We start from the raw sequence: 15879 nt of genomic DNA on the forward strand, positions 1-15879 counted from the left end.
AAAAACATGTATGATAAATGGATTAAAAAGAAGACTATTTAAAGAAGCTCTTATAATATTACTCCATTCAGTCCATTGCCTAGTGTTTTTTTCTGACCCCTTGTTCTCTATTGCTGGCCTATGCCAATTTACACTTTATCAAAAGTAAACTCACATAAACAGACTGCTGGAGTTTGGCTTAATAAGTAATACTTTAGATTCCGGAACAAACCTAATTTATACTAGGGAAAAACGACATAAAATCCCCAACAGTAGCATTATTTTGCAGCTTGCCAAAAAGCAGATACTTACCTTCTGTTTTAAAATATCCACAGGCGTTTGATGTGCTTTAAGTTTCTTGTTTTTTAACAATACTTTCTTCCTTAGTTGCCATGGAGAAGGTAGCATTGGATCATCGGAAAAGTCACTCTCAAACAGGAACTTTGTCACCAGCTTGTCTCCAAATACAGTCTAAAAGACAATATTTCTTTCAGTGAAAACCTATTCCAATAAATAACATTTCCAAAAAAGTTATAGTCAAATTTAATGTATGATCACCTTGAATATGTCAGCCATTTTGCGCTGCTGTGGTAAAGAACAATGATTCTCTATGGACAGAATAATTGGCATCTCGGAGTTAATGAATGCATTACGATCAATGGCCTCTATCACATCCTGTCAAAAAAAAAAAAAAAGTTTAGTCCACCTGACTTGCAAAAAACATTTATGGCTTAAAGGGGTACTCCAGCAAAAAACATCTTATCCCCTATCCAAAGGATAGGGAATAAGATGTCTGATCATAGGGGTCCCGCCGCTGAGGACCCCCGTGATCTCTCCTGGCCGGCAGCGGCATCCAGAGCACGGGAGCTTGGAGCTTCCGTGTTCATAACGTCACGCCACCTCCCCTCCATTCATGTCTATGGGAGGGGGCGTCAGTCATCTGGCACGGAGCGGAGTTTGCTCCGTACACGGATGACCAGGATGCTTCAGCGGCGGGACCCCTGCGATCAGACTTCTTATATAAATATGTTTTTCACCAGAGTACCCCTTTAAGGAAAATAAAAGAGAAAAATGCTACCCTCTACTAGGGAATGTATGCATGAACATTTGAAATCCTCCCTCTTATTTTCAGTTCGGTATTATGAGTAAAGTTCACCTTGCAGTTTTGAGTATATACAGTCACTATATATAAGGTTTTAAGATGTATGGTCCAACTTGATATTCAGTATGAGATGGTATACAAAAAGACATATAATCATTAAATAGTAAACCTAGGATGCATTGGGGTATGCGTGCGAATATATGGGGGCTCAACCCATTCAAAGCAGTATCCAAAATAGAAAAAAATTCACACTGGACAGGTATGTACGTTTTACAATTGCTTTTAGTAAATTCTTAATAATTCGTACAAACTTGGAGGATGTTCCACTTTTTTCAAATGCATTCGTTACAAATAATACTTCACCCCAAGTGCTCACTAAAGAACGTCCGGCATCTCCTGATCCAGCTGCCGATCTATCTTCGCCCTAGCACGGGCAAAGCGGAGTGGATCCTCCTTCCTCTCACGAAGGGGAAAGACAGGTGAGTGTGTAGGCTGGACACTTTCAACATTTCAGAGGACATGCCCCCTTTCTCAAGTGACCCTATCGTGCACCCATCACCTATTACATAGCAATCATCTCTCGTGAGAACTAATTTCTGGGATGAGAAATTTTGAATTTAAAAACATATATATATATATTCAAAACAATTTCGTTACAGTAACATTTAATCAGATGTTAACAACACTTACAGAAAAACTGAAAAATTGCATAATTCATTAAGCCCGTCCGGGCTCAGTGAATTAAGGGCTTCTATCCAATATACTTCTCGTTGGAGTAATTTCCTTTTAATCTTCTCTTCTGACTCTCCTTCCACTTCTTCAATCACTAACCAGCGCAACTCACTAACTGTATGTCCGTATTCATGGAAATGCTTTGCCACTCCGGTTTCGCCAAACTTTCTTCCTATTTTAACCTGACTCTGATCTTCTTTACTCTTCACATTCCGGATTGCCGAACAGTGTTCATTAATCCGGAATTTTACATTCTTCATAGTCTGCCCCACGTAGACATGCCCACAGGGACATTTCAACATATAAACAATGTGTTTAGAGTTGCAACTGTAGCAGCCTTTTATTGGAATTTTAGTGCCTTTAAGAAGATGGCAGATAGCATCAGTTTTAATAATGCTGTTGCAGTTTTGGCAACTCAAGCACGGAAAGGTACCTTTTTATTTTTTGTACATAAAAAAGATTGTTTTGTTTTTCGTTTTTCTTTCATGTCTGCACGGACTAAATAATTTGCCAACGGAGTGGCAAAGCATTTCCATGAATATGGACATAAAGTTAGTGAGTTGCGCTGGTTAGTGATTGAAGAAGCGGAAGGAGAGTCAGAAGAGAAGATTAAAAGGAAATTACTCCAACGAGAAGTATATTGGATAGAAGCCCTTAATTCACTGAACCCGGACGGGCTTAATGAATTATGCAATTTTTCAGTTTTTCTGTAAGTGTTGTTAACATCTGATTAAATGTTACTGTAACAAAATTGTTTTGAACATATATGTTTTTAAATTCAAAATTTCTCATTCCAGAAATGAGTTCTCGCGAGAGATGATTGCTATGTAATAGGTGATGGGTGCACAATAGGGTCACTTGAGAAAGGGGGCGTGTCCTCCGAAAGTTGGAAGTGTCCGGCCTACACACTCACCTGTCTTTCCCCTTCGTGAGAGGAAGGAGGATCCACTCCGCTTTGCCCGTGCTAGGGCGAAGATAGATCGGCAGCTGGATCAGGAGATGTCGGACGTTCTTTAGTGAGCACTTGGGGTGAAGTATTATTTGTAACGAATGCATTTGAAAAAAGTGGAGCATTCTCCAAGTTTGTACGAATTATTAAGAATTTACTAAAAGCAATTTTAAAACGTACATACCTGTCCAGTGTGAATTTTCTTCGATTTTGGATACAAAAAGAAGCTTTTGGATACATACACAAAGAGGATTACGTTAAAGAACATAAAATCATATGATTCTACTTGGGTTCCTTCTCCCCATGCGGAACCTAGGATGTATCCAAAAGCTTTCCCCTGCATATCCGTATTATGAGCAAAAGCCATAACGCAAGTGTGAACAGAGGTAGAACATCAAAGAAAAAACCAGGGTATTCAGGGACACAAATTTCAAACTTTATTGTTTTAGAAAAAAGGACATACATTTAAAAACATTTTAAAAAAGCGGGGTACAAAATACCAAGATGGTCCTACAGATGCACAACCGGAGGTCCATAGAACAAGAGGTTAATCACCAAGGAAATACCTATATATACAGATGGCTATAAAGAGCCTACTTTGTAATAGCAAAAGTGTCCCAGCTAGTGGCTATATTTAGTAAGGTAACAGCCATATACATTTATACACATAGCAAGAGGTTGTTAGTTTCACCTTCTAAGGACACACCAGGACCTCCGTCACCCAACGTTTCGCAATTAGATGCTTCTTCCGGGGCGTGAACAGAGGTTAACACTGCATATGGTAAATCCTCTAATGGCCATGTGAGAATACTAGTGGCCACTAATACTTTTCCATGACCTCCACCACAAGATCAATGTCAGACCATAGCCAGTCTGGACAATTGCCCAATTTTTTATATCCAGGAATTCCATTTTATTCAAAAAGTTCCCATACTACTAAAGCATTGTTATTAGTCAGTCTACACAATATTACTACACAAAATTGTAATCTAGATCTTAATAGTCTGGATAACCAACCATAATCATTCTAGACTCCTACATTATGATATATATATATATATATATATATATATATATATATATATATATATACACACATACTGTGTATATATGTGTATATATATATATATATATATATATATATATATATATGAAACAATAATATGATAACATACATTTCTCCAATTTCCCTTGGTTGCCAATAAACAGGAAATAACAATATGCCAACCCTACCTGTAATCAATTGTATTGTGAACTATCACACACTCTTACCTTAAATGGGATTTTAGTTGTAAGTGTGTGTCCATGATAAATAATAGGCATGCCATCATCTCCATCCCAGCAATCTAATTCAACACTTCTGCAGCCTTGTAAAAGAACCTAAAATAGTAATTTTAACTTTGTCAAACATGTCATAGTCGCTTACATTTCTTATTACCCGAACATGTTTCTTTATGCATATGCATCAATCTAAAGCCAATTGAAAGACAATTTCGTGGGCATGTAAAAAGCTATGTTTCCAATGGGAAACTTTCAATTTATATTAAAAGGTCATGCGACTTGCCTTGAATGAACAATTTTCTATCTTACATAAAAATGTAAGGCAGAAATAAAAAGCATATTCTGGAATGCAGTATATGCTATTCTCCAATGACCTCATCACAACTTTAATGTAACAATAAGACCTTGCATCTGAAAAGATTTTGGATAAATGAATATTATTTACATATACTACATATACCAAAAGAAATAGTGCTGTAGAAGGAGGTAGGAAACCATATGACAGTTAAAGTAGATTTCCAGCTCCTTAGCCTTTATAATGGAACTCATTTAGCACCCCTGTATCATATCAATAAAACATTTCTTCTACTTATTTTAGTGATTTAATTCTGCAAAGCAGTAAACAATTTCAGTCTAGAAAAGTAAAGGTTTTCTCTGGGGTTTGCTCCTGCTCTGGGCAGATTTAAAAGAACCAATGTGTCTGATACGAAAGAACCAATGCATCCTAACTTTTTGAAGGGAATCTGTCAGCTAAAAATCACATTCAAAACTGCTTACATTGTTAGATAGCTGTTAGGGCAAGGAGACACATAGTAACTGTCATGTATCTTTCTGTGCTTTCGTAACATAGAAAAATGTATTTTATTCTCTGGTGGCAAGGGTTAAAGAGGCGTTCCCAAGCCACCTGAAAAGCTAAGGTTTGGAACACCTCCTTCCATCTCTGCTTGTTTTTCAGTAAGCTGGAAGCTAAACCCTGTTGCCAAATCTTGTCCCTGTTCTCAATTTGTATGGACAGTGCAGGACAAGATTTAAAAACAGGACTTGGCTTTCAGATGACTGTCAATCAAGGAGGGACAGGAATAGGAGAGAAAGCGAGAAGGTGTTCCAAAGCCACTGAAAAGCTAAGGTCTGGAACGCCTTCTCCCTCCCCTATCACCTCATCTCTGCTTGATTGACAGTCAGCTGGAGGCCAAGCCATGTTTCCTTTATTAACCCTAGCCACCCCACCAGGAAATAAAAATTTTTTTCTACATTATGGAAGCCCAGACAGATATATGAAAGATAACACGTGTCTCCTTGTCCTAACAGCTATGTAACAGTGACAGCAGTTTGGAACATAAACTGCGGCTGACAGATTGCCTTTAACACATAAACAGCTGATACTCACTTACATATTAACATATGAAAACCTTATCTTTATATGTTAACAAGCTTTCTAGACTCCCTGTCCAATTACAGTACAAGACCATTATGTACTCAAAGTACTAAATAGATACACATTGAAAAACTAAAATAGGCAAATAAATAAAAATTCTTCTACATCAGCTTGATGATGGTGTTTAGGTAACAAGATGTTTTATGTTAGACATAATAGCCAATGTGAAATGGGGAACTTCTTTTGTAAAGTGAACTTAAAGGGGTACTCCAGTGGAGATTATTATTTTTTAAATCAACTGGTGCCAGAAAGTTAAACAGATTTGTAAATTACTTCTATAAAAAAATCTTAATCCTTCCAGTACTTATTAGCGGCTGTATACTACAGAAAATTATTTTCTTTTTTGGATTTCTTTTCTGTCTGTCCACAGTGCTCTCTCCTGACACATCTGTCCATGTCAGAAATTGAAAAAAAAATCAAGAACCACATACTTCATATGCAATATATTTATTAATTAGAGTACAACACTGTATTCGTGTAGCGACTGGTGTCGGCCAGTATTATTTACATACACATGGATTAGCGAAACGCGTTGGATTAATGCAATCTCTGTCAAATGCATATGTATACTTTTATCTATGCAACACTTACAACTGTGGGTTTGAAACGTGAATACTATTACATACCCCTGGCTACCATCCTCGGGTCTTGATATTGTATTGTACTGTATTTACCACATGTATGTCTATTTTTGAATCATTATCAGTGCACTATACCTAATATATTATACTTTATATTGGATCTATTGGGCCAATAGCCTTGCTCAACCGCTCCCTGGCGACGCAGCATTATTGTTTGACTGTCCCCTCTGTAGCCTAGGGTCACTAGGAGGTTCCAGTGTAGGCCCAGGTCATTAGGACAGGGGACCTACAGTATCGCCAGGTAGGGCTATTAGATAGGGATATACCAGTCACGCCGTACTCTTCTTTGACCCAATGTATACTGCCCAATTTTGTGTATGTAAATAATACTGGCCCACACCAGTCGCTACATGAATACATTGTTGTGCTCTATTTAATAAATATATTGCATATAAAAATATGTTGTTCTTGAATTTTTGTAATGTTGTTCTAACATATTTCCTCCTACCCTAGATGAGTAACGTCTACACAAGCTACGTCTATGCGCTCCATGTCAGGAATTGTCCAGAGTAGGAGAAAATCCCCATAGCAAATGTTACGCCGAGCGCTCTGGGTCCCTGCTCCTCCCCGGAGCGCTCGCAGCGTTCCTCTCTCTGCAGCGCCCCGGTCAGACCCGCTGACCGGGAGCGCTGCACTGACATTGCTGGCGGGGATGCGATTCGCATAGCGGGACACGCCCGCTCGTGAATCGCGTCCCAAGTCACTCACCTGTCCCGGTCCCCGGCTGTCACGTCCTGGCGCGCGCGGCTCGGCTCCTTAGGGCGCGCGCGCCAGCTCTCTAAGATTTAAAGGGCCAGTGCACCAGTGATTGGTGCCTGGCCCAATCAGCCTAATTAGCTTACACCTGCTCCCTGTCCATATTACCTCACTTCCCCTACACTTCCTTGCCGGATCTTGTTGCCTTGTGCCAGTGAAAGCGTTTAGTGTTGTCCAAAGCCTGTGTTCCAGATCTCCTGCTATCCTCATTGACTACGAACCTTGCCGCCTGCCCCGACCTTCTGCTACGTCTGACCTTGCCTCTGCCTAGTCCTTCTGTCCCACGCCTTCTCAGCAGTCAGCGAGGTTGAGCCGTTGCCGGTGGATACGACCTAGTTGCTACCGCCGCAGCAAGACCATCCCGCTTTGCGGCGGGCTCTGGTGAAAACCAGTAGCAACCCTAGAATCGGTCCACCGACACGGTCCATGCCAATCCCTCGCTGACACAGAGGATCCACATCCAGCTAGCCGAATCCTAACAGCAAACATATGCTGCTCTGGACAGTTCCTAAAATGGACAGAAGTGTCAGTAGAGAGCGCTGTGGACAGATGGAAAAGAAATCCAAAAAGAAAATCATTTTCTCTCTAGCATACAGCAGCTAATAAGTACTGGAAGGATTAAGATTTTTTAATAGTGGTAATTTACAAATCTGTTTAACTTTTTGGCACCAGTTGATTTAAAAAAAATTTCAACTGGAGTACCCCTTTAAATACACTGCAATGACACAGAGAGAATATGTTGAAAATATAAGAAGATCTGACTAGTGGAAGATGGAATTTTCAAACTCAGTTATAATTAGAAGCAAACAAAGCTACGGTAAAAACAAAGCAATATTTAATAAGCAACATTTTATTATTTTCTAGTCCCAACAAAAAACATATACATCATTGGTACATACAACTATACTACTGAGCAAGGAAGATAGCAGCATACAAAATCCAGAATAGGCATCTCATACCTGACTGTAGAGCTCTACAGAGGATTCACCTTTCAGCTGATGACCAGTAAGATACGTATTGTGAGAAGATTCAATGAAGTAATAGGACAGAGGAAAGTGGAGGTCATCTACGTTGATCTGCGACTCATCATTCTTAGACGCAAAGTTGTCTTTATCCATCAGATACCTACAATATGCAGGCATTTGAGCTTACAGCCATTGAATGTGACCGATGCCTAAAATATATGCCAGCTAGGTAATAAACTAATGAGACATGTCTTATGTGTAACTCTACAATGAGAAACAGTCAGCATGCATGTATTATATTTTCATTAACAGGTAAATGGTTTAAAAAAAAAAAAAAAAGAAATGCTAGAAGGTAGTCCTTCACAATATAACATTATTTATACACACTCCGTTTGCAATATAGTTTGTGCCACTGTTTAGTGATAGGCACAAAAAAATGGCAACACTAGAGTGACTTGGCGAAGGTTTGTATGGAAGAGCCATCTCTTTTTTGTGTGTTGTTTTTTCTTTAGGGATAAAGGAAAGGTTAAAAGGAGATATAGCACTCTAGGGTAACAGATCACATTGACTTTAGAGACTAACATATAAAAGAAAGAAACGGTTAAGCTGGCCATATGAAAAATGTCAGCTGAACCAGCTTACCACCTGCTTCCCCAGTGGCAGATCTTAACCTGCTTGATCCTTTAGTTCTCAGGGAAGATAAGCAAATGCCAACAGTGTTTGGCAGCAACTTAGGCTAAAGTTCACATCTGCGTTCGGAGCTCCCTCGCAAATGTTAAAGAACTGACCTGGATAATCCATTGCATAATGGATACCAACGGATCCTATTGATTTTTAATGGAGTCTGTCTGGTATCCATTTTGGAGGAGTTTAGTGGAAAAAAAAATAACGGACCTGCAGTATTTTTGCTGTATTTTTTCTTCTGCTCAGCTCCTGTCATTTGAACGGATTCTGCAAATGGAGCTCCAAAGGCAAATGAGAACAAGCTAATACTACCCTTTCTGTATTCAGAACACATGCACACGGTCAATCCAAGAGCATATGTATGTGGGAACTCAGGAGGAATAGCCAGCTTTATACTTTTTCCAGATGTATAATTTAAGAAAAGAAAAAAAGAAAGCATATTATGGAAAACAGCTGCTGGAAAATGTACTCACTCTTATACATATATATCATAAACTTATACTATACATGTACTAAAATTAGATAACAGAACAAAATCATAAAGAATACCTTGCGAACCCTTCAAATGACATGAGTCCTTGCTGTCGCATGCTAATGCTTGGCTCAAATTTCTTAAGAAAAAAAAACAGAAAAAACTGAATGAATGATTTAACAGTATTGTGTATATCATGTATGTTATAATATATAATAGAGAAATATAAATATCTACACATTAAAATGCATATATCAATGACATTTAAATAGGTTTATGACATGTTGCACATGACAAATTTAGATCGTCCAGAGTCTCAGTGCAGAGACCCCTCTGATCATTAGATATAACCAGATAAAGCATGCGGCTGTGTGCTTCACTCCCTGGCTCGGCGCTTAAATCTAACTGTTTGCAGGAGACTGGCTTTATTAAAAGTCTATGGAGCCCATCTCCTACAATCAGTTGGCTTAAAGGCGTACTCTGGTGGAATATTTTTTTTTAATCAACTGGTGCCAGAAAGTTAAACAGATTTGTAAATTACTTCTATTAATAAATCTTAATCCTTCCAGTACTTATCAGCTGCTGTATGCTCCACAGCAAGTTCTTTTCTTTTTGAATTGATTTACTGTCTGACCACAGTGCTCTCTGCTGACACCTCTGTCCATGCCAGGATGGACAGTTCCTGACATAAACAGAGGTGTCAGCAGAGAGTACTGTGGTCAGACATAAATTAAATTAAAAAAGAAAAGAACTTCCTCTGGAGCATACAGGAGCTCAAAAGTACTTAAAGGATTAATATTTTAAAATAGAAGTAATCTGCAAATCTGTTTAACTTTCTGCCACCAGTTGATTTAAAAGAAAACAAAAAATAAATAAAATCCACCGGAGTACCCGTTTACACGCTGAGGTGGGGAGTGAAGCACACAGCTGCACGCTTCACCTGGTTATATCTAATGATCAGAGGAGGATTCAGGACTGAGACCAAGGATGATCTAAAATGTTGCCGTGTCTGTGCGACATGTCTAAAAGTTGTTTTAAGTGACAGTAACACTTTAAAATTTCATGGTTAATATCAATAATAAAAAAAGTTGATGATGTTGAGATGAAGTGATTTTGTATAAACAATATTTGATAGCAGGCTTGATCAGAATGTTTGCAGCAATTATACGCTTTATCAAATCTAATAGAATTTTAAAAAGAAAATGGATAATTATTCAATATTATTCATCTCTTAAAAATGTAACAATGCACTTATACTGTAAAAACAAACCTAACCTGAATAATGCTGAGGACTTCATCGTAACTGTAGTGTTCCCCTTGGCAGTTTACCAGAAAGTCATTAAACTGCAGTATTCCCATCCCAAATATTCCAAGGGAAGTGCTTTCTACTCCAGTGCCATTGGTTACAATGCTAGCAGCAGCAATAGCATCAGAAATCTGCCTCTGATTTTCAGACAAATGTTGTCTACTCCGAATGAATAAACCCAAGTCTGACACATTCCTGGTCAATAAATCTACAATATAAAAAAAAGCAAAGACCAAAATAACTCAGGACTCATATGCACACAAATAAATTTGAAGTATAAGGCTACGAAAACCATTTCACGATATGCCAGCCCTTTTAGAATGTAAGTTAAGAATATACATTAGTGCATCATATTCCGCATACAGCAGTATTTTATGTTACACAATTAGCCTTTAAGCCCATACATTTAGGACATCCTCTTTTACCACTCTGTGTCACACTCTATGTCTGTGGTATGTGTCTGCACACTGGCAGAAAGGTATGGCAACAAACACTGTGGCTGTCCCATTCACTTTAATGACTGCATTTATTGAATATAAACTTTTACTTTTTGTACCAAAAAGTGTGGCTTCCTGTGCTTTTACATCCTGAAAAATAAAAGAATACATTCACGTACTTGCCGAGTAGTGGACTACACCCAGTCCATAAAACTGGTTTGGGTTTGGAATATACAGGCATACCTTTATCATGATATGTTGACACAGATGTAGGGCCCTTTTCTTATGTAAAAAAAAAAGCCATACCGTATATACTCGAGTATAAGCCGACCTGAGTATAAGCCGAGACCCCCTAATTTCAACCCAAAATCCCAGGAAAAGTTATTGACTCGAGTATAAGCCTAGGGTGGGAAATACCTCATCCCCCCCTGTCATCATCCAGACCCGTCATTAACATCCTCATCATCATCCCACACATCCCCCCTTCATCATCCCCTTATCATCCCACACATCCCCCCTTCATCATCCCCTTGTCATCATCCCACACATCCCCCCTTCATCATCCCCTTATCATTCCACACATCCCCCTTCATCATCCCCTTGTAATCATCCCACACATCCCCCCTTCATCATCCCCTTGTAATCATCCCACACCCCCCCTTCATCATCCCCTTGTAATCATCCCACACCCCCCCTTCATCATCCCCTTGTCATCATCCCCACCCCCCTTCATCATCCCCACACCCCCCCTTCATCATCCTCTTCTCATCATTCGCCCTCAGTGGTCTTCAACCTGCGGACCTCCAGAGGTTTCAAAACTACAACTCCCAGCAAGCCCGGGCAGCCATCGGCTGTCCGGGCTTGCTGGGAGTTGTAGTTTTGAAACCTCCGGAGGTCTGCAGGTTGAAGACCACTGCGGCCTTCGACATCATCCAGCCCCCTCTCACCCCCTTTAGTTCTGAGTACTCACCTCCGCTCGGCGCTGGTCCAGTCCTGCAGGACTGTCCGGTGAGGAGGTGGTCCGGTGAGGAGGTGGTCCGGGCTGCTATCTTCACCGGGGGCGCCTCTTCTCCGCGCTTCCGGCCCGGAATAGAGGCGTTGCCTTGACAATGACGCAGAAGTACGTTGGCAATGAACGCACCTCTGCGTCGTTGTCACGGCAACGTGACTATTCTGAGGCCGGGCCCGAAGCGCTTAGAAGAGGCCTCCCCGGTGAAGATAGCAGCCCGGAACCACTATCCCACCGGACCACCTCCTCACCGGACAGCCCTGCAGGACCGGACCAGCGCCGAGCGGAGGTGAGTACTCAGAACTAAAGGGGGTGAGAGGGGGCTGGATGATGTTGAAGGCCGCAGTGGTCTTCAACCTGCGGACCTCCGGAGGTTTCAAAACTACAACTCCCAGCAAGCCCGGACAGCCGATGGCTGCCCGGGCTTGCTGGGAGTTGTAGTTTTGAAACCTCTGGAGGTCCGCAGGTTGAAGACCACTGCGGGTGGGGGAGTTCACTCGAGTATAAGCCGAGGGGGGTGTTTTCAGCACGAAAAATCGTGCTGAAAAACTCGGCTTATACTCGAGTATATACGGTACTTTTAGATGCTGTATTCTAAAGCCATGTTAAAATCATAGGGTGTATATACCATAGAGGCAGATTGGTAAATGTAGGGTCCTAAAAGAAGAGGGGTCCGATAAGGTTGGCATCGTCCTCTTTATTTCTGTGCATGGCACCCTTCTCCAAAGGAGCTGCATTGTTAGCAAACTAGAGAGTGGGGAATGGTCGAAAAGTAATTGAAAGGTGTAAAACTTTAAAACATTGGGACATTCTGTCCTGGGTGACCTTGCTGCATTATGAAGGCCCATCCTGTAATGTATGCAATTGGTCTGAGCAAACAAGAAATTCTATGTTATATTGTAAAAACAGGCTAATATCTAAAGTGATGCCTCATTTAAAGAAAATCGGTTATATGTTTTATGCTGTCCGTAGGCAGCATAATGGCGGGCAGCATGAAATAGGTGCAAGAACATTTTTATTACTCTGAAATGCTTGGGTATTTTGAACAGATATAGGCCCAGATTTATCAATGAATGTCTGCGGTAGAGCTATTTTCCCATGTTTATTTGGGTGGTGGGTTTGACTAGTGTGCATCTTCTGTGAGTGGGAAGAGCTCTACCACATACACTTTTTCTAGACACTTGTGAGGGAGGGAAGTAGACACTTTCCCAGGCCCTGAATTTGGCAGGTTAGGTGTTTTTATTTACTTTCACAGAGCTGCCTGGACATTTTTACTTGCATTTTAGATGCTACAATCAAATTTGATTGAGGTGTCTAAGGGGTTAAAGCCGGGCATCACTGTGATCGGTGATGTCTGGCATTAGAGATGGGTCCTGATGGCAGATAGCCACCAGGACCACCCAGCTATGACCTGCACTCAGCTCCTGAGCAGATGTCATAAAAGGGGTTAAAGGTTGAATTGCAGAAGGTAGAAATTATTCTCACGTCTACTGCTAGGTGGTGTAGCTTTGCCCCTAAAAAAGTACCCTTGCGCACAAAATAGCGACTTTGACAAAAGTCGCAAATGATAAATACGTGACCAGTGACCACCGCATGTTCAAAAAGAAAAAGTTCTATGGGTAGGCAAAAAGAGTGAAACTGTCTATATCAAAAGGCGCATAAAAGTCTCAAAATATGCAGCTTACGTCTGAACTGCACCAAAACATAGACAAAAAAAAATGCTCTAAAAACAATGATAAATCTCCCCCATGGTCCCCTCTCTGCTCGTCCGGCCATAATGAAGTTACTTACCCGGGTTCCGGCAGCCTCTCTAAACACCTGAGCATTTCAGAAAAAAATCAATGTTCAAGGACTTGGCTCCCTGCACCTGTTTAATCGTACCTGCAGTTCGGGCAGCACAAAACAGGTGACAGGTTTCTTTTAATCCTAAAACGTATTTTGTATTCCTTTTTAAACTGAAAACCCCAAATACCTTTCGCATACAAACCTAAATCTGGCTGAACCCCGGAGACATTTTCATCAATCGTTAAATTAGTGTAAAGAGGAATGGGCTCCGACCCCAAGCGGCTGCAAGCAATGGCATAGATATCAAAAATGTCTTTGAGGTCTTTGCGGCTTCGTACACTGAAAACACAGAGAACTATGATTAAAAATGTAACCTTCTCATGACTCTCACTGCCTTTTAATACGGTCCGTTTCTAATCTTACCTGAAAGATTTGAAAAGTTCTACAAATTCAACAAAGTTCATGTTGCTATCAGACACCATAAATGATTGAAAGCCTTTCATACCACCCTTAACCCGTCCATGCCAACTTGAACTGCTCCATGTGCTGGAAAAGAATAGGAAGGCATTATGTTCCCATTACTGCGGGGTAATGGGCGCCAGTTTGTGCATTTAAATAATTTTCCAGTAAATTAAAACACTTTAATGACGTTTAATTCTTTGATTTATGATATAAAGTATACAAGTCAATGTGATTTTGGCAGAACCATTAAACAGACGCAAGGTAAAACTATTTACTGCCAAGAAGGGGCTTAAAAGAATCCTGTGATGATTTTAAAGCTATTGAAGAAAAGTTAGTGATTTACAGCCAATGAGTTAGGAAACTCCATTTTGTACCATAAATATAAACCTGGGAAAGTCACAGTGTAAAACATTCTCTAGTAACAGGAGGGTGAAATAAGGTGATAAAACCTACGCAGATGGGGGTTTGTTGGTACTGGACAAAATAGGTGAAGATGCAGGTCTGATAGGCGTTGTCGACCCAGGCGCTAAGTTCGGAGATCCAGAAGCCGACAACGAATGAGCTCTTCTTGATGGAAGTGTGTGAGGCAAAGGAAAAGGAGACATGGTATTCTGATCTGTCAGTAACAAAATGTAAGAATATGAAATCAATAATACTAAATCAAAGCTTTAACATAACATAATCACACAAATAAGAACGTACTGAGAAAAGCTAGATCATGGTGTAACTACAGTACATCTCCTGGCATAGATGTGTCTGAACAGCATTTAGTGTGCTACGCCCTATGAACAGTAATACTGCCTGGTTTAATATGACGATTCTATACACTAAGGACTAGTAACTGGATCATGTGATGAGTATACGAGACATGAAGAAAGAATTAGGGGGAAAGGAAACGGGGGAAAAAATGGTACCTGTGTGTCTGCGGAAAGGCAGGGCATAATTGGGGAAAGGGAAAAGATGGTACTTTGAGGGGGGGGGGGATTGTGTCAGATGATCTTGATGTAGCAAAGAAAATACAATGTTTGGGGGATGGTTGGTTAAAGACAATCCCTAAATCATTCTGAGTGGAGAGGAGAAGGGGTATGGGTAAAAATTGGTCATTGTGTCTTATTTATTTTAGTGTGTGGTAGATGGCTAGGCATTTGGTATTATTTAGGGGAATTCTGGTTCCCTTTGTGTCCTGTATTTTAACAGGCCGGCATATCCCAGCATATTGTTCTTACATTAAATTACTGAATTGGACACTAGTGGCACCTAATGGATTCCACTGACTTCTAACATGGGTGTAAATCAGCACATGGCTAGGTAGGGCTAGTCATCAGGATTTCAGCATACCTTTTTCTCAGAGCACTTTCCAGCACAGGAGTTAAAAGCCTTTCTGTTATTTTGCAAAAGAAATCTCTTTGTATCCTGCTGTATGCATTTTTATACTGCTTCCAATTCTACACTGTGCTCTACACCGTATTTACACTACAACACTACAGTTAGAAACAATTTCAAGAAACTGGTGTCAGACCTTGCTCCTCCTGTTCATCAATCTCCGGAGGATCTGAACCACTCCTGCTCCGACTTTCTTTGCAGCTTTTACTTTTCCTTGTTGCCATCTCATCATCAGCAGCATCTCCACTTTCACCCTGGTAAAGTAGGTCAGTAGTTATTCCCCTTAAACCGGGTCACAGTATGTGAGTATGTAAGAGGTTACTAACCACGTTTACATAGCAGTCACCAAGACTGTGGTGGATGATACACCTCCCGCCCCAGCTGCACATTCAAAATAATAATTCCACAGTGAAAATGTACAAGTTATGGTCACATGGTGAGCATTCGGTCAGGATTTAGGTGTGCATGCATGTTGCTTACAGTCCGCCAGCAATGTGCATG

General features: G+C 40.5%; 1 protein-coding gene across 9 annotated transcripts in view; it reads right to left on the minus strand.

The window, feature by feature from the left end:
* Positions 1-15879, minus strand: part of PLCE1 (phospholipase C epsilon 1) — a 327095-nt gene that overhangs the window by 57106 nt on the left and 254110 nt on the right. For all 9 annotated transcript variants that reach the window (XM_056530229.1, XM_056530227.1, XM_056530230.1 and 6 more), the window contains 10 exons: positions 15515-15632; positions 14449-14611; positions 13957-14079; positions 13736-13872; positions 10272-10510; positions 9074-9135; positions 7835-8000; positions 4035-4142; positions 538-654; positions 292-450 (listed from right to left, as the gene is read on the minus strand). In XM_056530229.1, the coding sequence (XP_056386204.1) occupies positions 292-450; positions 538-654; positions 4035-4142; positions 7835-8000; positions 9074-9135; positions 10272-10510; positions 13736-13872; positions 13957-14079; positions 14449-14611; positions 15515-15632 (1392 nt within the window). The remainder of the gene's footprint in view (positions 1-291; positions 451-537; positions 655-4034; positions 4143-7834; positions 8001-9073; positions 9136-10271; positions 10511-13735; positions 13873-13956; positions 14080-14448; positions 14612-15514; positions 15633-15879) is intronic.

The sequence above is a fragment of the Hyla sarda genome, chromosome 7 (assembly GCF_029499605.1).
Source record: "Hyla sarda isolate aHylSar1 chromosome 7, aHylSar1.hap1, whole genome shotgun sequence".
In the NCBI taxonomy this organism is placed as follows: Eukaryota; Metazoa; Chordata; class Amphibia; order Anura; family Hylidae; genus Hyla; species Hyla sarda.